Here is a 22,507-nt window from a genome sequence, read left to right as displayed (position 1 = left end):
ATTATCATCACATTGCCATCCCCAGTTATAGCACCACATTATCATCACATCCTCAATGTGTAGTGAAATCATAAGCAAAGACAAACAGCATTGCCATCGCCAGTTATAGCACCACATTATCATCACATTGCCATCTCCAGTTATAGTACCACATTACCATCACATCCTCAATATGTAGTGAAATCATAAGCAAAGACAAACAGCATTGCCATCTCCAGATATAGCACCACATTATCATCACATTGCCATCTCCAGTTATAGTATCACATTATCATCACATCCTCAATGTGTAGTGAAATCATAAGCAAAGACAAACAGCATTGCCATCACCAGTAATATCACCACATTATCATCACAAGTAAAATGTTGTTCTGTTTGGAACTCCCCCAACACCTAAGAAAAATGTTGTTCTGTTTGGTACTCCCCCAAACACCTAAGTAAAATGTTGTTCTGTTTGGAACTCCCCCAACACCTAAGTCAAATGTTGTTCTATTTGATAGATATCCTAGTCTACAAGTTGTGCCAGAGAACTGTCATTTTCTACATTTATGATGTCACAGTGCCACAAGGATATGAAACATTTTACTTTCTTTTTGTTTTTCTATTCATATTTTCAAAAACCATCCCCAATACATGAAATAAACATTTTAATACATGAGGAAAGACATAAAATTTAAGCACAAGTGACTCATTGATGTCATATAAATTAATACCATGTAAACACAACATAAGTGCTAACACAATATCCTCAAAAGGTTAAGAACTACTGTTGAAGATGTTATCAACAGTCTTTTACATACAGTTTATGTCATAAGTTTAACGACTTCACTATTACACTGTTAAGTTCACACACCAGTCTGTACCATAAATTACTGAGAAACTACCAGGACTTACTATTTAATAAACACAACGTCCATTACGATGTTAAGATCACAAACCAGTCTGTATGATACATTACTGAGAAACTTCCAGGACTTACTATTTAATAAACACAACGTCCATTACGATGTTAAGATCACAAACCAGTCTGTATGATACATTACTGAGAAACTTCCAGGACTTACTATTAATAAACACAACGTCCATTACACTGCACCCCTAGAGGCTGTGCTCCCTAATTGTGGTGTCCTCCAGTCCTGTGGGCTCTTAATCTGCCCTTTGAACAGGATATGCATTGAAGTAGAAGATATTGTATCCTAACCATATAGGTCCTGTGGGCTTCTTAAACTGCCCTTTGAGCAGGGTATGCATTGAAGTAGAAGATATTGTATCCTAACCATAAAGCTCCTGTGGGCTCTTAATCTGCCCTTTGAACAGGATATCCATTGAAGTAGAAGATATTGTATCCTAACCATATAGGTCCTGTGGGCTTCTTAATCTGCCCTTTCAGCAGGATATGCATTGAAGTAGAAGATATTGTATCCTAACCATATAGGTCTTGTGGGCTTCTTAATCTGCCCTTTCAGCAGGATATGCATTGAAGTAGAAGATATTGTATCCTAACCATATAGGTCCTGTGGGCTTCTTAATCTGCCCTTTGAGCAGGGTATGCATTGAAGTAGAAGATATTGTATCCTAACCATATAGGTCCTGTGGGCTTCTTAATCTACCCTTTGAGCAGGATATGCATTGAAGTAGAAGATATTGTATCCTAACCATATAGGTCCTGTGGGCTTCTTAATCTGCCCTTTCAGCAGGATATGCATTGAAGTAGAAGATATTGTATCCTAACCATATAGGTCTTGTGGGCTTCTTAATCTGCCCTTTGAGCAGGATATGCATTGAAGTAGAAGATATTGTATCCTAACCATATAGGTCCTGTGGGCTTCTTAATCTGCCCTTTGAGCAGGGTATGCATTGAAGTAGAAGATATTGTATCCTAACCATATAGGTCCTGTGGGCTTCTTAATCTACCCTTTGAGCAGGATATGCATTGAAGTAGAAGATATTGTATCCTAACCATATAGGTCCTGTGGGCTTCTTAATCTGCCCTTTCAGCAGGATATGCATTGAAGTAGAAGATATTGTATCCTAACCATATAGGTCTTGTGGGCTTCTTAAACTACCCTTTGAGCAGGGTATGCATTGAAGTAGAAGATATTGTATCCTAACCATATAGGTCCTGTGGGCTTCTTAATCTGCCCTTTGAGCAGGATATGCATTGAAGTAGAAGATATTGTATCCTAACCATATAGGTCCTGTGGGCTTCTTAATCTGCCCTTTGAGCAGGATATGCATTGAAGTAGAAGATATTGTATCCTAACCATATAGGTCCTGTGGGCTTCTTAATCTGCCCTTTCAGCAGGATATGCATTGAAGTAGAAGATATTGTATCCTAACCATATAGGTCCTGTGGGCTTCTTAATCTGCCCTTTGAGCAGGATATGCATTGAAGTAGAAGATATTGTATCCTAACCATATGGATCCTGTGGGCTTCTTAATCTGCCCTTTGAGCAGGGTATGCATTGAAGTAGAAGATATTGTATCCTAACCATATAGGTCCTGTGGGCTTCTTAATCTGCCCTTTCAGCAGGATATGCATTGAAGTAGAAGATATTGTATCCTAACCATAAAGCTCCTGTGGGCTCTTAATCTGCCCTTTGAGCAGGATATGCATTGAAGTAGAAGATATTGTATCCTAACCATATAGGTCCTGTGGGCTTCTTAATCTGCCCTTTGAGCAGGATATGCATTGAAGTAGAAGATATTGTATCCTAACCATATAGGTCCTGTGGGCTTCTTAATCTGCCCTTTCAGCAGGATATGCATTGAAGTAGAAGATATTGTATCCTAACCATATAGGTCTTGTGGGCTTCTTAATCTGCCCTTTCAGCAGGATATGCATTGAAGTAGAAGATATTGTATCCTAACCATATAGGTCCTGTGGGCTTCTTAATCTGCCCTTTGAGCAGGGTATGCATTGAAGTAGAAGATATTGTATCCTAACCATATAGGTCCTGTGGGCTTCTTAATCTACCCTTTGAGCAGGATATGCATTGAAGTAGAAGATATTGTATCCTAACCATATAGGTCCTGTGGGCTTCTTAATCTGCCCTTTCAGCAGGATATGCATTGAAGTAGAAGATATTGTATCCTAACCATATAGGTCTTGTGGGCTTCTTAATCTGCCCTTTGAGCAGGATATGCATTGAAGTAGAAGATATTGTATCCTAACCATATAGGTCCTGTGGGCTTCTTAATCTGCCCTTTGAGCAGGGTATGCATTGAAGTAGAAGATATTGTATCCTAACCATATAGGTCCTGTGGGCTTCTTAATCTACCCTTTGAGCAGGATATGCATTGAAGTAGAAGATATTGTATCCTAACCATATAGGTCCTGTGGGCTTCTTAATCTGCCCTTTCAGCAGGATATGCATTGAAGTAGAAGATATTGTATCCTAACCATATAGGTCTTGTGGGCTTCTTAAACTACCCTTTGAGCAGGGTATGCATTGAAGTAGAAGATATTGTATCCTAACCATATAGGTCCTGTGGGCTTCTTAATCTGCCCTTTGAGCAGGATATGCATTGAAGTAGAAGATATTGTATCCTAACCATATAGGTCCTGTGGGCTTCTTAATCTGCCCTTTGAGCAGGATATGCATTGAAGTAGAAGATATTGTATCCTAACCATATAGGTCCTGTGGGCTTCTTAATCTGCCCTTTCAGCAGGATATGCATTGAAGTAGAAGATATTGTATCCTAACCATATAGGTCCTGTGGGCTTCTTAATCTGCCCTTTGAGCAGGATATGCATTGAAGTAGAAGATATTGTATCCTAACCATATGGATCCTGTGGGCTTCTTAATCTGCCCTTTGAGCAGGGTATGCATTGAAGTAGAAGATATTGTATCCTAACCATATAGGTCCTGTGGGCTTCTTAATCTGCCCTTTCAGCAGGATATGCATTGAAGTAGAAGATATTGTATCCTAACCATAAAGCTCCTGTGGGCTCTTAATCTGCCCTTTGAGCAGGATATGCATTGAAGTAGAAGATATTGTATCCTAACCATATAGGTCCTGTGGGCTTCTTAATCTGCCCTTTGAGCAGGATATGCATTGAAGTAGAAGATATTGTATCCTAACCATATAGGTCCTGTGGGCTTCTTAATCTGCCCTTTCAGCAGGATATGCATTGAAGTAGAAGATATTGTATCCTAACCATATAGGTCCTGTGGGCTTCTTAATCTGCCCTTTCAGCAGGATATGCATTGAAGTAGAAGATATTGTATCCTAACCATATAGGTCCTGTGGGCTTCTTAATCTGCCCTTTCAGCAGGATATGCATTGAAGTAGAAGATATTGTATCCTAACCATATGGATCCTGTGGGCTTCTTAATCTGCCCTTTGAGCAGGATATGCATTGAAGTAGAAGCTTTTTGAAAAACAGTATCTAAAGTGTCTGTGGGTTACATGGAGACTAAACGAGGGTTGTATCCACCATTGTTAGGCTACATGGTTAGTATTCTTTGTTGGTTAGGGTCTCACAGACCATGATTTAGTATCCAGGGTTATCTCACCATTACAGTTGTCTTTTGACTTGGTTGATTTGGTGATGAACAATTGCTAAACCTCTGCTCTTATAATGTTATATCTACCATCCTGCTTCTTCAAGTGCGTAACAAGCCCTGCATGGTTGGGCTTCCCAACCCGATGCTGTTAGTCATAATTAGTTAGATAATTAGTTAGATGGAGTGAATTCAACAGTCTGAGAGAGGAGGGGCTGACAACACATTTCCATCCTGATATTTTGAGTTTCTCAGTTTGTTACAATGCACTGGTATGCTACTCTTTGTTTGACAAAGGTTATTTGAGATGGGGTGAATTCATTTACTTACACCAATCTCCTTAGCTCTGTCTTGAACAACTTTCATAGCTTCCTCCGGCTGTGGTACTGTAAAAACTGGCTTCCCAGGCTGTAGAATACAAAATGAATGAACAAAATAGTTAACACAAACCTTTCTGTAACTTCATACGAATCATAAGCTAATAGATTTACATTTTTTGGTGTAATCTGTCCTTACTTTTCCATCAGGTAGACTCTCTGAACACACACATACATATACGCCATCATGAATGCATAGGTTACGATTAGCATCGAAACCAAACAATGGTTTCGGAACTAAAACTGGTTTCCCAGCAAGCTTACTTGAGATTCTGCTTATGTGTGTACAATTTTATCAAGTTAATACAACATTTTGGTCATATAGCACATTGAATTGCCATCCATATGACATGCATATATTCTTTGAGTCATTCTAGGAACATCTCAAAAATCAAACGAATAATATACTGCCATGCAGCTGGTTGTGTTACGACAGCTATTCTCATGCCATTGAAACACAGCCATGCAGCTGGTTGTGTTACAACAGCTCTTCTTCTGCCATTGAAACACAGCCATGCAGCTGGTTGTGTGTTCAGCTATTCTCCTGCCATGGAAACACAGCCAAGCAGCTGGTTGTGTTACAACTCCTCTTCTACCACAGAAACACAGCCATGCAGCTGGTTGTGTTACAACAGCTCTTCTTCTGCCATTGAAACACAGCCATGCAGCTGGTTGTGTGTTCAGCTATTCTCCTGCCATGGAAACACAACCATGCAGCTGGTTGTGTTACAACTCCTCTTCTACCACAGAAACACAGCCATGCAGCTGGTTGTGTTACAACAACTCTTCTTCTGCCATTGAAACAGTCATGCAGCTGGTTCTGTGTTCAGCTATTCTCCTGCCATGGAAACACAGCCAAGCAGCTGGTTGTGTTAGAACTCCTCTTCTGCAATGAAAACACAACCATGCAGCTGGTTGTGAACTCCTCTTCTGCCACTGAAACACAGCCATGCAGCTGGTTGTGTTACAACAGCTATTCTCCTGCCATTGAAACACAGTCATGCAGCTGGTTGTGTTACAACTGCTTTTCTCCTGCCATTGAAACACAGCCATGCAGCTGGTTGTGTTACAACAGCTATTCTCCTGCCATTGAAACACAGCCATGCAGCTGGTTGTGTTACAACAGCTATTCTCCTGCCATTGAAACACAGCCATGCAGCTGGTTGTGTTACAACAGCTATTCTCCTGCCATTGAAACACAGCCATGCAGCTGGTTGTGTTACAACTCCTCTTCTGCAATTGAAACACAGCCATGCAGCTGGTTGTGTTACAACAGCTATTCTCCTGCCATTGAAACACAGCCATGCAGCTGGTTTTGTTACAACTCCTCTTCTGCCATTGAAACACAGCCATGCAGCTGGTTTTGTTACAACTCCTCTTCTGCAATTGAAACACAGCCATGCAGCTGGTTGTGTTACAACAGCTATTCTCCTGCCATTGAAACACAGCCATGCAGCTGGTTTTGTTACAACTCCTCTTCTGCCATTGAAACACAGCCATGCAGCTGGTTTTGTTACAACTCCTCTTCTGCCATTGAAACACAGCCATGCAGCTGGTTTTGTTACAACTCCTCTTCTGCCATTGAAACACAGCCATGCAGCTGGTTGTGTTACAACAGCTATTCTCCTGCCATGGAAACACAGAAGGTGCTCTTTGATTTATCATGGCATTGTACATGCTCATCAAAGCTAATTGAAAAGGACCGCAGAAAATGCTCATTGACTTTATCATGGTACATGCTCATCAAAAGCTTATTTGTTTTTGTTATTATATTTATTTGTCCTGGGAATGTGCTGCAACTGGAATATCAACATAGCTGTCAATATACTCTTTGAATTCACAGATTTATTAATTGCAAATGCATTTAGAGATTATTATTTCCCCTTGGTGGATTAATGATTAGTACATTTCAAACAGAAACAACCACATCACCAACTCATTCGTCATCATGATAACACTCACCCTGCCGTTGTTAATTACATTCACAAAACTTCATCAAGTTTGAAAATCAATTACCTTTGCCATTTGCCAGGATGTAGTTTGCACAAAATGCTGAAGAAAATTTTGATCTCAGTCTTCAACCATTCAATTTTGATCACAGTAAGAACGTTTATATATCAAACTTGGCCAAGGTTTGTTGATTGTGTGGAGTGGTTCTCTGGTTAAAGACTAACCTTGCAGATGCCAGCTTTATGCCAGGCTATTTGACCCAGTGTCTCTCCTAGTAGGAAAGTATGGTCCATTCCAAGGGATGTTATTCCTACAACTGTCGGTTGCCTGATGATGTTTGTGCAGTCATGTTCCCCTCCAATACCAACCTCTATAAGAGCTACATCCACCTATGAACAAGAACAACTGACATTTATTTAGTCCTGGTAGGCATTCCATTATAAACACACAACTCAATATGTCCCCTGATGAATGAATGGAAAATGTGAACCAGAAATTAACTAGTAGGCATTCCATCATAAACACACAATTTAATATGTCCCCTGATGAATGAATGGAAAATGTGAACCAGAAATTAACTAGTAGGCATTCCATCATAAACACACAATTCAATATGTCTCCTGATGAATGAATTTAAAAGTGAAATAAGCAACTGAAAGACTTGGTTTCTAGATCACTCTTAGCTAGGAGTTTTTACCTTCAACTTATTGGATAATAGATAGCTGATGGCCACTCTTGTTTACAGTCATACCATGTCATCATCTTTAATGCTCATGTCTAATAATATATGTGAATGTAATTATAACATATAAGATGCAAGGGTATGAAATCAAGCCATTCCTGAGGGTTGTGCTAGTTACCAGAATAGATCATTTAATGGATGACACTTTTGCCAGAGCAAACATTGGACATAAACATCACTGACAGCTATCTGGTGTGTTCTGTTATTAGGTCAAATCTCACTGACAGCTATCTGGTGTGTTCTGTTATTAGGTGAAACCTCACTGACAGCTATTTGGTCTGTTCTGTTATTAGGTGAAACCTCACTGACAACTATCTGTTCTGTTATTACATGAAACCTCACTGACAGCTATCTGGTCTGTTCTGTTCTGTTATTAGGTGAAACCTCACTGACAGCTATCTGGTCTGTTCTGTTATTACGTGAAACCTCACTGACAGCTATTTGGTCTGTAATGTTATTGAGTGGAACCTCACTGACAGCTATCTACAGTAGTCTGTTATGTTATTAGGTGAAACCTCACTGACAGCTATTTGGTCTGTTATGTTATTAGATGAAACCTCACTGACAGCTATTTAGTCTGTTATGTTATTAGATGAAACCTCACTGACAGCTATTTAGTCTGTTATGTTATTAGGTGAAACCTCACTGACAGCTATTTGGTCTGTTATGTTATTAGGTGAAACCTCACTGACAGCTATCTGGTCTGTTCTGTTATTAGTTGAAACCTCACTGACAGCTACCTGTTCTGTTCTGTTCATAGGTGAAACCTCACTGACAGGTACTGTGTCTGTTCTGTTCTGTTATTAAGTGAAACCTCACTGACAGCTATCTGGTTGGTCTGTACTGTTATTAGGTGAAACCTCACTGACAGCTATTTGGTATGTTATGTTATTAGGTGAAACCTCACTGACAGCTATCTGGTCTGTTCTGTTATTAAGTGAAACCTCACTGACAGCTATCTGGTTGGTCTGTACTGTTATTAGGTGAAACCTCACTGACAGCTATTTGGTCTGTTATGTTGTTAGGTGAAACCTCACTGACAGCTATCTGGTCTGTTCTGTTATTAGGTGAAACCTCACTGACAGCTATCTGGTATGTTCTGTTATTAGGTGAAACCTCACTGACAGCTATCTGGTCTGTTCTGTTATTAGGTGAAACCTCATTGACAGCTACTGTATCTGTTCTGTTCTGTTATTAAGTGAAACCTCACTGACAGCTATCTGGTATGTTCTGTTATAAGGTGAAACCTCACTGACAGCTACTGTATCTGTTCTGTTCATAGGTGAAACCTCACTGACAGCTACTGTATCTGTTCTGTTCTGTTATTAAGTTAAACCTCACTGACAGCTATCTGGTCTGTACTGTTATTAGGTGAAACCTCACTGACAGCTATTTGGTCTGTACTGTTATTAGGTGAAACCTCACTGACAGCTATCTAGTCTGTTCTGTTATTAGGTGAAACCTCACTGACAGCTATCTGGTCTGTTCTGTTATTAGGTGAAACCTCACTGACAGCTATGTTCTGTTCTGTTATTAGGTGAAACCTCACTGACAGCTATCTGGTCGGTTCTGTTATTAGGTGAAACCTCACTGACAGCTATCTGTTCTGTTCTGTTATTAGGTGAAACCTCACTGACAGCTATCTGTTCTGTTCTGATAAAAGGTGAAACCTCACTGACAGCTACTGTATCTGTTCTGTTCTGATAAAAGGTGAAACCTCACTGACAGCTACTGTATCTGTTCTATTCTGTTATTAGGTGAAACCTCACTGACAGCTATCTAGTCTGTTCTGTTATTAGGTGAAACCTCACTGACAGCTATCTGGTCTGTTCTGTTATTAGGTGAAACCTCACTGACAGCTATCTGTTCTGTTCTGTTATTAGGTGAAACCTCACGGACAGCTATCTGGTCTGTACTGTTATTAGGTGAAACCTCACTGACAGCTATCTAGTCTGTTCTGTTATTAGGTGAAACCTCACTGACAGCTATCTGTTCTGTTCTGATAAAAGGTGAAACCTCACTGACAGCTACTGTATCTGTTCTGTTCTGTTATTAGGTGAAACCTCACTGACAGCTATCTGGTCTGTGCTGTTATTAGGTGAAACCTCACTGACAGCTATCTGTTCTGTTCTTATATAGGGTGAAACCTCACTGACGACTATCTGGTCTGGGTGAAACCTCACTGACAGCTATCTAGTCTGTTCTGTTATTAGGTGAAACCTCACTGACAGCTATCTAGTCTGTACTGTTATTAGGTGAAACCTCACTGACAGCTATCTAGTCTGTTCTGTTATTAGGTGAAACCTCACTGACAGCTATCTGGTCTGTTCTGTTATTAGGTGAAACCTCTCGGACAGCTATCTGGTATGTTCTGTTATTAGGTGAAACCTCACTGACAGCTATCTGGTCTGTTCTGTTCATAGGTGAAACCTCACTGACAGCTATCTGTTCTGTTCTGATAAAAGGTGAAACCTCACTGACAGCTATCTGTTCTGTTATTAGGTGAAACCTCAGTGATATTTTTCCTTCCTATGATACCAAATACATTGAGCTTTCACAGAAGGAATATGGAACTTTCAGATCATAAGGCCTTTAGAACATGACAGCTGCAATGCACCAATGTTTCATACCCATAACGGACACATGATCTATTACGTAACAATTGACAACAGCATTGTGCTGGCTACTATCTAGAAGGGTTTCACATTCGTCCCCCTCTCCTCATCAAAGATAAACCTCTCATAAATGTTATTTATATGAGGCCGACAAATTTATATCCTTCATTTCAAAAACAGAAAAGGATCAGATATCTGTACGACAAAACTTGGATAAATTATCTTACTTTTTCTTTCAAAAAGACATGAAATGCCATTATAGTGAGAAACCGAAAATAAGCCGGCATGGCCTCCTCATGATCCTTCTTTGTGTCATCAAGCCTGTCATACACTTCAAAAAAAGAGCTTGCAAAATCCTCTTTCTCCATGGGCAGTCCATTAACTCGTATTCTCTCGCGAACCTCTACAAGGTGGGGAGAACTGAGGAGGAAGCAATAAGATTGAAAGTCCATAGCACACATTCAGACAAAAGTTTGTTGTCCAGTAGCAGATATGTCATGTCACTAGTGGGTACCCGCCCGTTGCGATACTACCCGATTCCTAATTTATAACCCGAATCCTACGCAAAGTGTGATTTAAAAAAAAAAAATTGGCAAATGGATGAAAGATGACAGCAGTAACGAAAGTATTCCATGGATATCTTATAACTGCGTCACAATTTCAGCAAATAAACAGACGGCTAGGCTAGATTACCCCGTTGACTTAGTGTGGTGTTAGGCAACCATGTGGTCGAACGTAACGGCAATAATGAAAGTATTCCATGGATATCTTATAACTGCGTCACAATTTCAGCTAATAAACAGATGGCTAGGCTAGATTACCCCATAGACTTAGTGTTGTGTTAGGCAACCATGTGGTTGAACGTAACAGCAAAAATGAAAGTAATCCATGGATATCTTGTAACTGCGTCACAATTTCAGCTAATAAACAGATGGTTAGGTTTAGTTAGATTTCCATTGACTTAGTGTGGTGTTAGGCTACCATGAGGGGGAAAAAAATTATTTATTCATTCGTTGATTTGATAGTTCAGGAAAGGCTGACAAGGAATATTACGATATGTTTATGGATTATAGACTAAAAAATAATAATCGCAAGTGGCTTTTTACTCATCGTTTATTCCAAATGTGATCAAATTGCGCAATCGTGCAATCTCGCGGCTAATGCGAACCCTGGGTCTGCGTAATAGATAGTAGTAGTAACAACTGCTTAAGAGCTCAATTGGAAATTTATATGGTCTGATCCAATAGACGTGGAGAGCAAGCATAAGCAGCGACAGCAGTGTGATGTATGGTAGTAATGTTAATTATATAAAGTTATTAACAAGTTAACGAAAGAAACAAAAGCAAATATAAATTATTGTTATTGAGGAAGGTTTTATACCTTATCTTACACCTACATATTTGAACATGAAAACATTGTCAGCAGAGAATATAATTCATTTATTATAGCATCCAATATGTAATTTCTTGAAAATCATGATACACGTTGGTAAACAGTTTTTTTCCGGGTACCTGGATACCCGATTGGTGACAGCTCTTGGGTACCCGATTCCCACTTTTTGGACCTGTGTAAACCCTAAATGTCACTATTTTAACACACTGTTGGCCACAGTCAGGAAAAAATGTTTTTGTTCCTGGGAACATAAATCGGAAGAATCCGGAAAGCAGTGTAGGGGGGTGTCTGAGCTGAAGCTTTTTGAAAATTGAAGACCCAATTGACGCGATTTTGTGGCCCAATTTAACAGTGATTGCCAGTGTACTACACATGTGTACCATGTTACGGTAGCACATGAGTCGTTTTTATCCTGTATAAAATTTCAGCAAGTTCCCTACCTTTTTAAATTTCACATTCACTTGATATATTTTCTAAGTAATTGCACTTTTCCGAATAGGATTTCATATCTCTGGGACCTCAACAAGTTCATTGTTGTATGCTGTACAGTAGTACTACAGTAAAGCCGTCGCGGTTAGTCCGATCAGCCACACCACGTTAAAATTCGCTGTGTATCATGCAAGACCAGGCTGCTTCAACATCGCCGCAATAGACCAATCAGAGAATGAGTGGCCTAGACCATTAACGAATCAATTTTTCACGTAGTAATTTGGACCTAGGCTACACCAAATATCGAACGTTACTTGAGCTCAGCATGTTACGGGACTTCAAAGTTATTCTGAAATTTTCGATATTTATTTTTCCTTCAAACGATGATTGTCAAGGTTCCCATGTACAAAATCTTACCCTTATGCATTTCACCTCATTTTGTTATAATAATTATAACGATCTAATAAATATTGAGCCAAAACCGCAGGGAGTATATCCAGTTTAAGTCCATCTTTGCATGGGACTGTATATTATTATAGCCTAGGGTACGGTACTGGTACACACTTCTGTGCGGTACTTGAGAGTTGATGCTGTAATGAAATGGATTAGTTTATTAATGCAGGGGGTTCCACGATGTAATTTATAGTTATCTTTTGCCACTTTTTAAATTTTAAGATTTTTTGTACGAAAGATTGATATTGTGCGTATTGAAAGTATATTTTCTGGAGTAAACAACAGCCGATTAACGATATGAATAAATCTGTACTATTCTTATGTATGTAGTTTATAATCCCGTATTTACGTAGCCCCTATGTTACATTCTTATTGTCTGAAGTTCCAAACACGTGGTGACTTGTTGATAGTTAAAAACTTTTCATTGTGAACTTTTGAACTTGAAGGGGTTGCTCTATTCCAATATCATGAAATAATGGGGAACTCCCAATTTCTTTTTGTGTATGGAATACGGATTACTACAATAGTTTAATCCATGTGCGAACGTGATCATCTAATATCGTACGTCGAGTATGAATGAAGGATGGTGTGGGTTGCTTTTTTCCAAGGTTTTTGCTTTTCTTTTGGAAGTGTATGTTAAAAAACAATGGCCCTAATATAGCGTGTTATTTTTTTCATATTTTTTATAACCGTTCGTGTAAGAGTATGTACATACTGTAGCCTAGGCTATGCATATTGAATGTATGACATTGACAATCTCGTAACTAAGTGCTTTGAACCATGGATGAAAGTTGAGGAAAATACCGGTTGTAGTTATGATACGGGATGGATGTTGCAACACTACCGGTTGTGTGAAATCCGACTACCGCACAACGCTTGTGCAAAACAAATGGAGAGAATCAAGAATGGAGTTGAATGAACTTGTGGAATGCATGTTTCAGCATGTCAAGTAATTAGCGACTGTCCTTTGATGCAGATTGTAACATTTTGTATGGGGATTCGGGAAAACCCGGGCGGATTAAGTAGTGGTGCTATATCAATGGCAATTTGTTAAAAGTTTAAAAGGATATCTGCATGGCGGGAAAAAGTGCAGTGGGCAATAAGGCGGAAGCTATTTGCAGGGTGATAAATACTTCTTGCGGGAAATCAGAGAGAAAGTGAACTCAATTATTTCTTCTAAATCATTGTGGAAAACTTTTCTCTCTCTCAAAATGCAACATTTAAACAGGGCAGTGAGCTATGATCTGACGATGTGGAACTGTAAACACCCGCTTGGGCGCGATCGTTGATTTCTAACCCTGGCGCTGATGCATGATCACTGCTGTTGAATAATTATTTCTACTCAAAAATGCTCTATGAACTCTTGAAAATAATTTTCCAATAATGTATCTTCGTTGACGCAAACGTGCAATTTTTGTTTACTTTAATCTAAATAGCCTATACTATATTGTTTACTTTATTCATACAGTCTATTCTATATTTATGACTTATTGATATATCCTATTTTATATTGTTTGTAACTTTATTCATACAGCCTATACTATATTGTTTTCTTTATTCATATGACCTATTTTATATTGTTAACTTTATAACCTACATTTTATTGTTTACTTTATTCATATAGCCTATTCTATATTGTTTACTTTATTCGTACTACCTATCCTTTATTGTTTACTTTATTCATATAACCTATTTTATATTGTTTACTTTGTTGTTCAAATTAATGACAAAGACTTGTAATTATTTAAAACACACAGCAGTACAGTGTACTTCAAACTAACTATGCTGGTTTGGACCATCAAACTGTGAAATCTGCCATAACCTACATATTATTGTTTACTTTATTCATATAGCCTATTCTACATTGTTTACTTTATTCGTACTACCTTTACTTTATTGTTTACTTTATTCATATAACCTATTTTATATTGTTTACTTTATTCATATAACCTACATTTTACTGTTTACTTTATTCATATAGCGTGTTCTATATTGTTTACTTTATTCGTATTACCTATAATTTATTGTTTACTTTATTCATAAAGCCTATTCTATATTGTTTACTTTATTTCATACAGCCTATTCTATATTGTTTACTTTATTCTTATAGCTATATTGTTTACTTTTTTCGTACAGCCTATACTTTATTGTTTACTTTATTCATATAGCCTATTTTATATTGTTTACTTTATTCATACAGCCAACACTATATTGTTTACTTTATTCATACAGCCAACACTATATTGTTTACTTTATTCATACAGCCTATTCTATATTGTTTACTTTATTTCATACAGCCTATTCTATATTGTTTACTTTATTCTTATAGCTATATTGTTTACTTTTTTCGTACAGCCTATACTTTATTGTTTACTTTATTCATATAGCCTATTTTATATTGTTTACTTTATTCATACAGCCAACACTATATTGTTTACTTTATTCATACAGCCAACACTATATTGTTTACTTTATTCATACAGCCTATTCTATATTGTTTACTTTATTTCATACAGCCTATTCTATATTGTTTACTTTATTCTTATAGCTATATTGTTTAGTTTTTTCGTACAGCCTATACTTTATTGTTTACTTTATTCATATAGCCTATTTTATATTGTTTACTTTATTCATACAGCCAACACTATATTGTTTACTTTATTTATGTAAAGAGCCTATTCTATATTGTTTACTTTATTTCATACAGCCATTTTTATATTGTTTACTTTATTCTTATAGCCTATTCTATATTGTTTACTTTATTCTTATAGTCTATTATATATTGTTTACTTTAATCATACAGCCAACACTATATTGTTTACTTTATTCATACAGCCTATTCTATATTGTTTACTTTATTCTTACAGCCTATTCTATATTGTTAACTTTATTCGTACAGCCTATTCTATATTGTTTACTTTATTCTTATAGCCTATTCTATATTGTTTACTTTATTCTTTTAGTCTATTATATATTGTTTACTTTATTCATACAGCCTATACTTTATTGTCTACTTTATTCATATAGCCTATTCTATATTGTTTACTTTATTCATACAGCCTATTTTACATTATTTACTTTATTCATACAGCCAACACTATATTGTTTACTTTATTCATATTGCCTACTTTATATTGTTTGCTGCATACAGTTCAACTCATTTCTTTTACCTGTAAAATCCAGTTTTCAGACCATGCTTCCTGAGAATACTTTCACAAAATGCACACACTGATCCTTTTCCTTTTGTTCCACTGACATGAATAATTGGTAGTGTATTTAACTGATCCATCTAGAGAGATAAAAACAAGTAAAACAACAGGATCATTTGAGATTCCTTGTTTCACATTTCATTAGAGGAGGATTTTCTAATAACAAATTGGATCCACACACAACATATTGCAAGTTCATTCAACAAGTTGGAACAACCTATTCCGAGTTCCAAGTTAATGACCCAAATACTACCTTTTATACCAATAGCACCAATTATATAAATCCACCACCACTCGGCACTCAGTATTATTTAACAGCTTTGTAAAAACACTTGGCAACACTTAAGACATGCAAATGCCAAGTAAGCTCCTGTAGGCTTCACTATGCCTTACAATAACAACGGTAGGATATTAGGTTTGTTAAGACAAAAAAGTTGTTTGCTTGAACAATACTGTAGAAACATTAACAGCACCTGTAGAAACATTACTTCCACCGGTAGAAACATAACCACCACCTGTAGAAACATTACCACCACCTGTAGAAACATTACCACCACATGTACAAACATTAACAGCACCTGTAGAAACATTACTTCCACCGGTAGAAACATAACCACCACATGTAGAAACATTACCACTACCTGTAGAAACATTACCACCACATGTAGAAACATAACCACCACCTGTAGAAACATTACTTCCACCGGTAGAAACATAAACACCACATGTAGAAACATTAACAGCACATGTAGAAACATTACCACCACCTGTAGAAACATTACTTCCACCGGTAGAAACATAACCACCACATGTAGAAACATTACCACCACATGTAGAAACATTAACAGCACCTGTAGAAACATTACTTCCACCGGTAGAAACATAACCACCACCTGTAAAAACATTACCACCACATGTAGAAACATTAACAGCACCTGTAGAAACATTACTTCCACCGGTAGAAACATAACCACCACCTGTAGAAACATTAACAGCACATGTACTGTAGAAACATTAAAAGCACCTGTTGGAACATTACTTCCACCGGTAGAAACATAACCACCACCTGTAGAAACATTAACAGCACATGTAGAAACATTACCACCACCTGTAGAAACATTACCACAACATGTAGAAACATTAACAGCACCTGTAGAAACATTAACAGCACCTGTAGAAACATTACTTCCACCGGTAGAAACATAACCACCACATGTAGAAACATTAACAGCACATGTAGAAACATTACCACCACCTGTAGAAACATTACCCCAACATGTAGAAACATTAACAGCACCTGTAGAAACATTAACAGCACCTGTAGAAACATTACTTCCACCGGTAGAAACATAACCACCACATGTAGAAACATTAACAGCACATGTAGAAACATTACCACCACCTGTAGAAACATTACCACCACATGTAGAAACACTAACAGCACCTGTAGAAACATTAACAGCACATGTAGAAACATTACCACCACCTGTAGAAACATTACCACCACATGTAGAAACATTAACAGCACATGTAGAAACATTACCACCACCTGTAGAAACATTACCCCAACATGTAGAAACATTAACAGCACCTGTAGAAACATTAACAGCACCTGTAGAAACATTACTTCCACCGGTAGAAACATAACCACCACATGTAGAAACATTAACAGCACATGTAGAAACATTACCACCACCTGTAGAAACATTACCACCACATGTAGAAACACTAACAGCACCTGTAGAAACATTAACAGCACATGTAGAAACATAACCACCACCTGTAGAAACATTACTTCCACCGGTAGAAACATAACCACCACCTGTAGAAACATTAACAGCACATGTAGAAACATTAAAAGCACCTGTTGGAACATTACCACCACCTGTAAAAACATTAACAGCACCTGTAGAAACATTACTTTCACCGGTAGAAACATAACCACCACCTGTAGAAACATTAACAGCACATGTAGAAACATTAAAAGCACCTGTTGGAACATTACCACCACCTGTAGAAACATTAACAGCACCTGTAGAAACATTACTTCCACCGGTAGAAACATAACCACAACCTGTACAAACATTACCACCACATGTAGAAACATTACCACCACATGTAGAAACATTAACAGCACCTGTAGAAACATTAACAGCACCTGTAGAAACATAACTTACACCGGTAGAAACATAACCACAACCTGTAGAAACATTACCACTACCTGTAGAAACATTAAAAGCACCTGTACAAACATTAACAGAACCTGTAGAAACATTACCAGCACCTGTAGAAACATTACTTCCACCGGTAGAAACATAACCACCACCTGTAGAAACATTACCACTACCTGTAGAAACATTAAAAGCACCTGTACAAACATTAACAGAACCTGTAGAAACATTACCAGCACCTTTTGAAACTTTAACAGCACATGTAGAAACATACCATCACATGTAGAAACATTAACAGCACCTGTAGAAACATTACCACCACATGTAGAAACATTAACAGCACCTGTAGAAACATTAACAGCACATGTAGAAACATTAACAGCACCTGTAGAAACATTTACAGCACCTGTAGGCACATTAACAGCACCTGTAGAAACATTACTTCCACCGGTAGAAACATAACCACAACCTGTAGAAACATTAACAGCACCTGTAGAAACATTACCACCACCTGTAGAAACATTAACAGCACATGTAGAAACATTAACAGCACATGTAGAAACATTAACACTACCGGTAGAAACATAACCACCACCTGTAGAAACATTACCACTACCTGTAGAAACATTAACAGCACATGTAGAAACATTAACAGCACCTGTAGAAACATTACCACCACATGTAGAAACATTAACAGCACCTGTAGAAACATTACCACCACCGGTAGAAACATTACTTCCACCGGTAGAAACATAACCACCACCTGTAGAAACATTACCACTACCTGTAGAAACATTAACAGCACCTGTAGAAACATTAACACCACATGTAGAAACATTAACAGCACCTGTAGAAACATTACCACCACCTGTAGAAACATTACTTCCACCGGTAGAAACATAACCACCACCTGTAGAAACATTACCACTACCTGTAGAAACATTAACAGCACCTGTAGAAACATTAACACCACCTTTAGAAACATTAACAGCACCTGTAGAAACATTACCACCACATGTAGAAACATTACCACCACCTGTATAAACATTAACAGCACCTGTAGAAACATTACCACCACATGTAGAAACAGTAACAGCACCTAAACATTTCTTTTTGGTTGGACTATGACATCATATGCAGACTAAAGATCTATAACTCATCCTTAAATCACCTAATTAATAATCTACTCACTGTCAAGCCAGCTCTCTGAGCAAACTGAGTTGCCTCTGGAATGTTGCGATGACTGAACTTTCCTTGAGTCTTCCTAACAGACTGCAAAACAGATGCGTTGCTCTGTAGGTCATTCAACTTTCCAATTGCTTCCTGCAAAATGTGATAAGTGAGCAGTATGAACAGAAAATAACACTAAATACTGGGCCCTTTGCACTTTAATAGAGGAGAAAATCTGACACGACAAACTGAGAGTACTGTAAGTTAAAAGGTCTCTACAGTAACCAGTTAAACATTGGTTACTCTACAGTCGGGCATTACAGACTTTGAAATTATCTCAATGTGTGAGTATGGTTGAGTAGCCACAAACCATACTTCACCAGTAGATAGAGTGTTTCAATGTGTGAGTATGGTTGAGTAGCTACAAGCCATACTTCACCAGTAGATAGAGTGTTTCAATGTGTGAGTATGGTTGAGTAGCTACAAACCATACTTCACCAGTAGATAGAGTATTTCAATGTGTGAGTATGGTTGAGTAGCTACAAACCATACTTCACCAGTAGATAGAGTGTTTCAATGTGTGAGTATGGTTGAGTAGCTACAAGCCATACTTCACCAGTAGATAGAGTATTTCAATGGGTGAGTATGGTTGAGTAGCTTCAAACCATACTTCACCAGTAGATAGAGTATTTCAATGGGTGAGTAGCTACAAACCATACTTCACCAGTAGATAGAGTATTTCAATGGGTGAGTATGGTTGAGTAGCTACAAGCTATACTTCACCAGTAGATAGAGTATTTCAATGGGTGAGTATGGTTGAGTAGCTACAAACCATACTTCACCAGTAGATACAGTAGAGTATTTCAATGTGTGAGTATGGTTGAGTAGATAGAAACCATACTTCACCAATAGATCGAGTATTTCAATCTGTGAGTACGGTCGAGTAGCTACAAACAATACTGCACGCATAGAGTATTTCAATGGGTAAGTACTGTATGGTTAAGTAGCTACAAACCATACTTCACCAGTAGATAGAGTATTTCAATGTGTGAGTATGGTCGAGTAGCTACAAACAATACTTCACCAGTAGATAGAGTATTTCAATGGGTGAGTACTGTATGGTTAAGTAGCTACAAACCATACTTCACCAGTAGATAGAGTATTTCAATGTGTGAGTACGGTCGAGTAGCAACAATCAATATTGCACAGATAGAGTATATATTTCAATGGGTAAGTACTGTATGGTCGAGTACTGTAGCTACAAACTATACTTCACCAGCAGATAGAGTATTTCAATGTGAGTACGGTCGAGTAGCTACAAACAATACTGCACAGATAGAGTATTTCAATGGTAAGTATGGTTGAGTAGAGCGACTCTACAAACAAAATTCTAGAGAGGGTAATTCAATGGTTGAGTATGGTTGAGTACCTGTAGCTACAAACAATACTTCACAGATTGGGTATTTCAATCTGTGTGTATGTATGAGTACTTTACAGTAGCTACAAACAATACTGCACAGATTGGGTGTTTCAATAGGTGTGTCACACTATAAGAGTACATTATTCAGAGAAAATAATTACAAGTTACCCATTTTGCTACCAGGACTGCCACTTGAAATCACCATCAATTATACAGCACCTGAGTGACCTGACCAATATCTGAAATACTGAGTGACATCAAGGCACCCTGGCAGATTTATGCTGGTGAACAATTGGTTTGATAATGTCAGTGAAAGTCAGTAGCAAACAAGAACGGGCAACCCACACAGGGTTCTGCCCAATACCAGCACTGTGCTGAACAAACTGGTGCCAGGGTAGGCAAACACCTTCCTACTAAGAAGCTGCATTTAATTACCTTACAATCTATTAAACACAGGCACCCTTCTACAGTAATTATTTGTTGCCATAATGAATAATCATAATAATTATAATGGACATTAATAATGCGTCGGTATCTGTTAAACAAGGCGATCATGGCGCAGTGACACAAACAGTGCAACAGCAAAACAAACAAGAGCCCAATGGCACAGAGGTTCCTTGCATACGGGTATATGACAATACACATAATATTAGCAAGCAAGATTGGGCGCAAATAGTCAAAGTAATTGTGGTCAACTGGTCATACATGTACCCATAAAGTAACCCACACTATGGCCAACACTTATAAGGCACTTATGGCGTCGAAAATGTAAGAAATATAAGGTCACCTACAAGCGGGTCAACAGATATGATAACATTGTTGACCTCAGATGACATGACCGTTAAGTTTGAAAACGTTCCACCACCCCATTCACAAACTGTCCCAAAATATCAACTGTGTCGCACCTTGGCATTGGGAGTTAATTGCATTAAATGTCTAAAAATTAACTTTGAACTTGTATACATAACTTCACACACAAAGGTGACCTGGGGGTCAACCAATTGACATTTTTGATCGGTGAGACCTAAATAGAGCATCAAAACTGTAAAAATTCAGCATATTTTCTCTGCCCATTTTCTCCCCCCAAAATACATGTTTTGTAACATTAATTGACCTTTGGTGACCTCGGATCACATGACCTTTAAGTTTGAAAATATTCCCCTATACCATTTGCAACTTGTCCCAAAATATCAACCGTGTCACACCTTAGCACTGGGAGTTATTGCACTAAATGTCTGAAGATTAACTTTGACCTCATATCCTGTAACTAAACACTCAAAGGTCACCTTGGGTCAACCCATTGATATTTTTGATCGGAAGGTACCTTTGACATCCAAATCTAGCATCAAAACCAACATTTCCTTTTTTGCCTGTTTCCTCCCAAAATAAGCACATTTTTTCTAATGTGACCTTTGACCTTTTGACCTTGGTTTCAGATACATAGTTTTATATCCTGATTCAAAAAAACAACACGACAAGTCTGTACAGCCATCCTAACTCCGACCAAAAACTTTGACTTCATACAACTTCGCACACGAAGGTCACACAGGGTCAACCTATTGACATTTATGATCAGAAGGTACCTAAAGTTGACATCTGAAAATAGAATCAAAACTGCTTCAAAACACCTAAAGGTTACCAGAGGTCAAATTGAGGTCAAGGGTCACCCAGATGCGGGTCGACAATTGGATTACATTGAAGCAACTCCCAACCCTAACAGACATTTCATTCTCAAGTTATCGCAAAAATACTAGTTTTTTATCATTAATTGACCTTTGTTGACCTTTGATCACATTACTGTTATGTTTGGAAACGATCCCTTACCGCATTCACGACTACTCCCAAAATATCAACCATGTGGGACCTGTCAATGGGAGTTATTGCTGTTTTTAATATATTGGTTTTTGGCATCTAACTGACCTTTGGGGGCACCAAAAACAATATCTTCCTCTTACTATGGGTATCTTACTATGGCTATCCACCCACCAAGTTTGATCATCATACATCATTTCCTTATTGAGATATCGTGTACACAAGCAATGTGTCACATATACACACACACACACACACA

At 37.9% G+C, this 22,507-nt stretch overlaps 2 protein-coding genes across 4 annotated transcripts in view; both read right to left on the bottom strand.

The window, feature by feature from the left end:
* Window positions 1-22,507, bottom strand: part of LOC139963533 (folylpolyglutamate synthase, mitochondrial-like) — a 50,982-nt gene that overhangs the window by 25,102 nt on the left and 3,373 nt on the right. For 2 of the 3 annotated variants that reach the window (XM_071964376.1, XM_071964377.1), the window contains exons 3-7: window positions 19,038-19,169; window positions 15,637-15,755; window positions 10,420-10,612; window positions 7,060-7,224; window positions 4,839-4,916 (exon numbers count right to left, since the gene is read on the bottom strand). In XM_071964376.1, coding sequence (XP_071820477.1) covers window positions 4,839-4,916; window positions 7,060-7,224; window positions 10,420-10,612; window positions 15,637-15,755; window positions 19,038-19,169 — 687 coding nt within the window. Of the gene's footprint in view, window positions 1-4,838; window positions 4,917-7,059; window positions 7,225-10,419; window positions 10,613-15,636; window positions 15,756-19,037; window positions 19,170-20,604; window positions 20,718-22,507 lie in introns of all 3 variants that reach the window. The other variant, XM_071964378.1, reaches the window with a different exon arrangement.
* Window positions 17,089-19,006, bottom strand: LOC139964049 (uncharacterized). The gene is made up of 4 exons (XM_071965370.1): window positions 19,003-19,006; window positions 18,274-18,945; window positions 17,199-18,043; window positions 17,089-17,109 (listed from the first exon to the last, which is right to left on the bottom strand). Exons 1-4 carry the CDS (start codon window positions 19,004-19,006, stop codon window positions 17,089-17,091), a joined length of 1,542 nt encoding a protein of 513 aa, XP_071821471.1.

The sequence above is a fragment of the Apostichopus japonicus genome, chromosome 22 (genome assembly GCF_037975245.1).
Source record: "Apostichopus japonicus isolate 1M-3 chromosome 22, ASM3797524v1, whole genome shotgun sequence".
In the NCBI taxonomy this organism is placed as follows: domain Eukaryota; kingdom Metazoa; phylum Echinodermata; class Holothuroidea; order Aspidochirotida; family Stichopodidae; genus Apostichopus; species Apostichopus japonicus.
The sequence above is the reverse complement of the archived record's forward strand: the minus strand, read 5'-3'. Positions and strand labels throughout refer to the sequence as shown.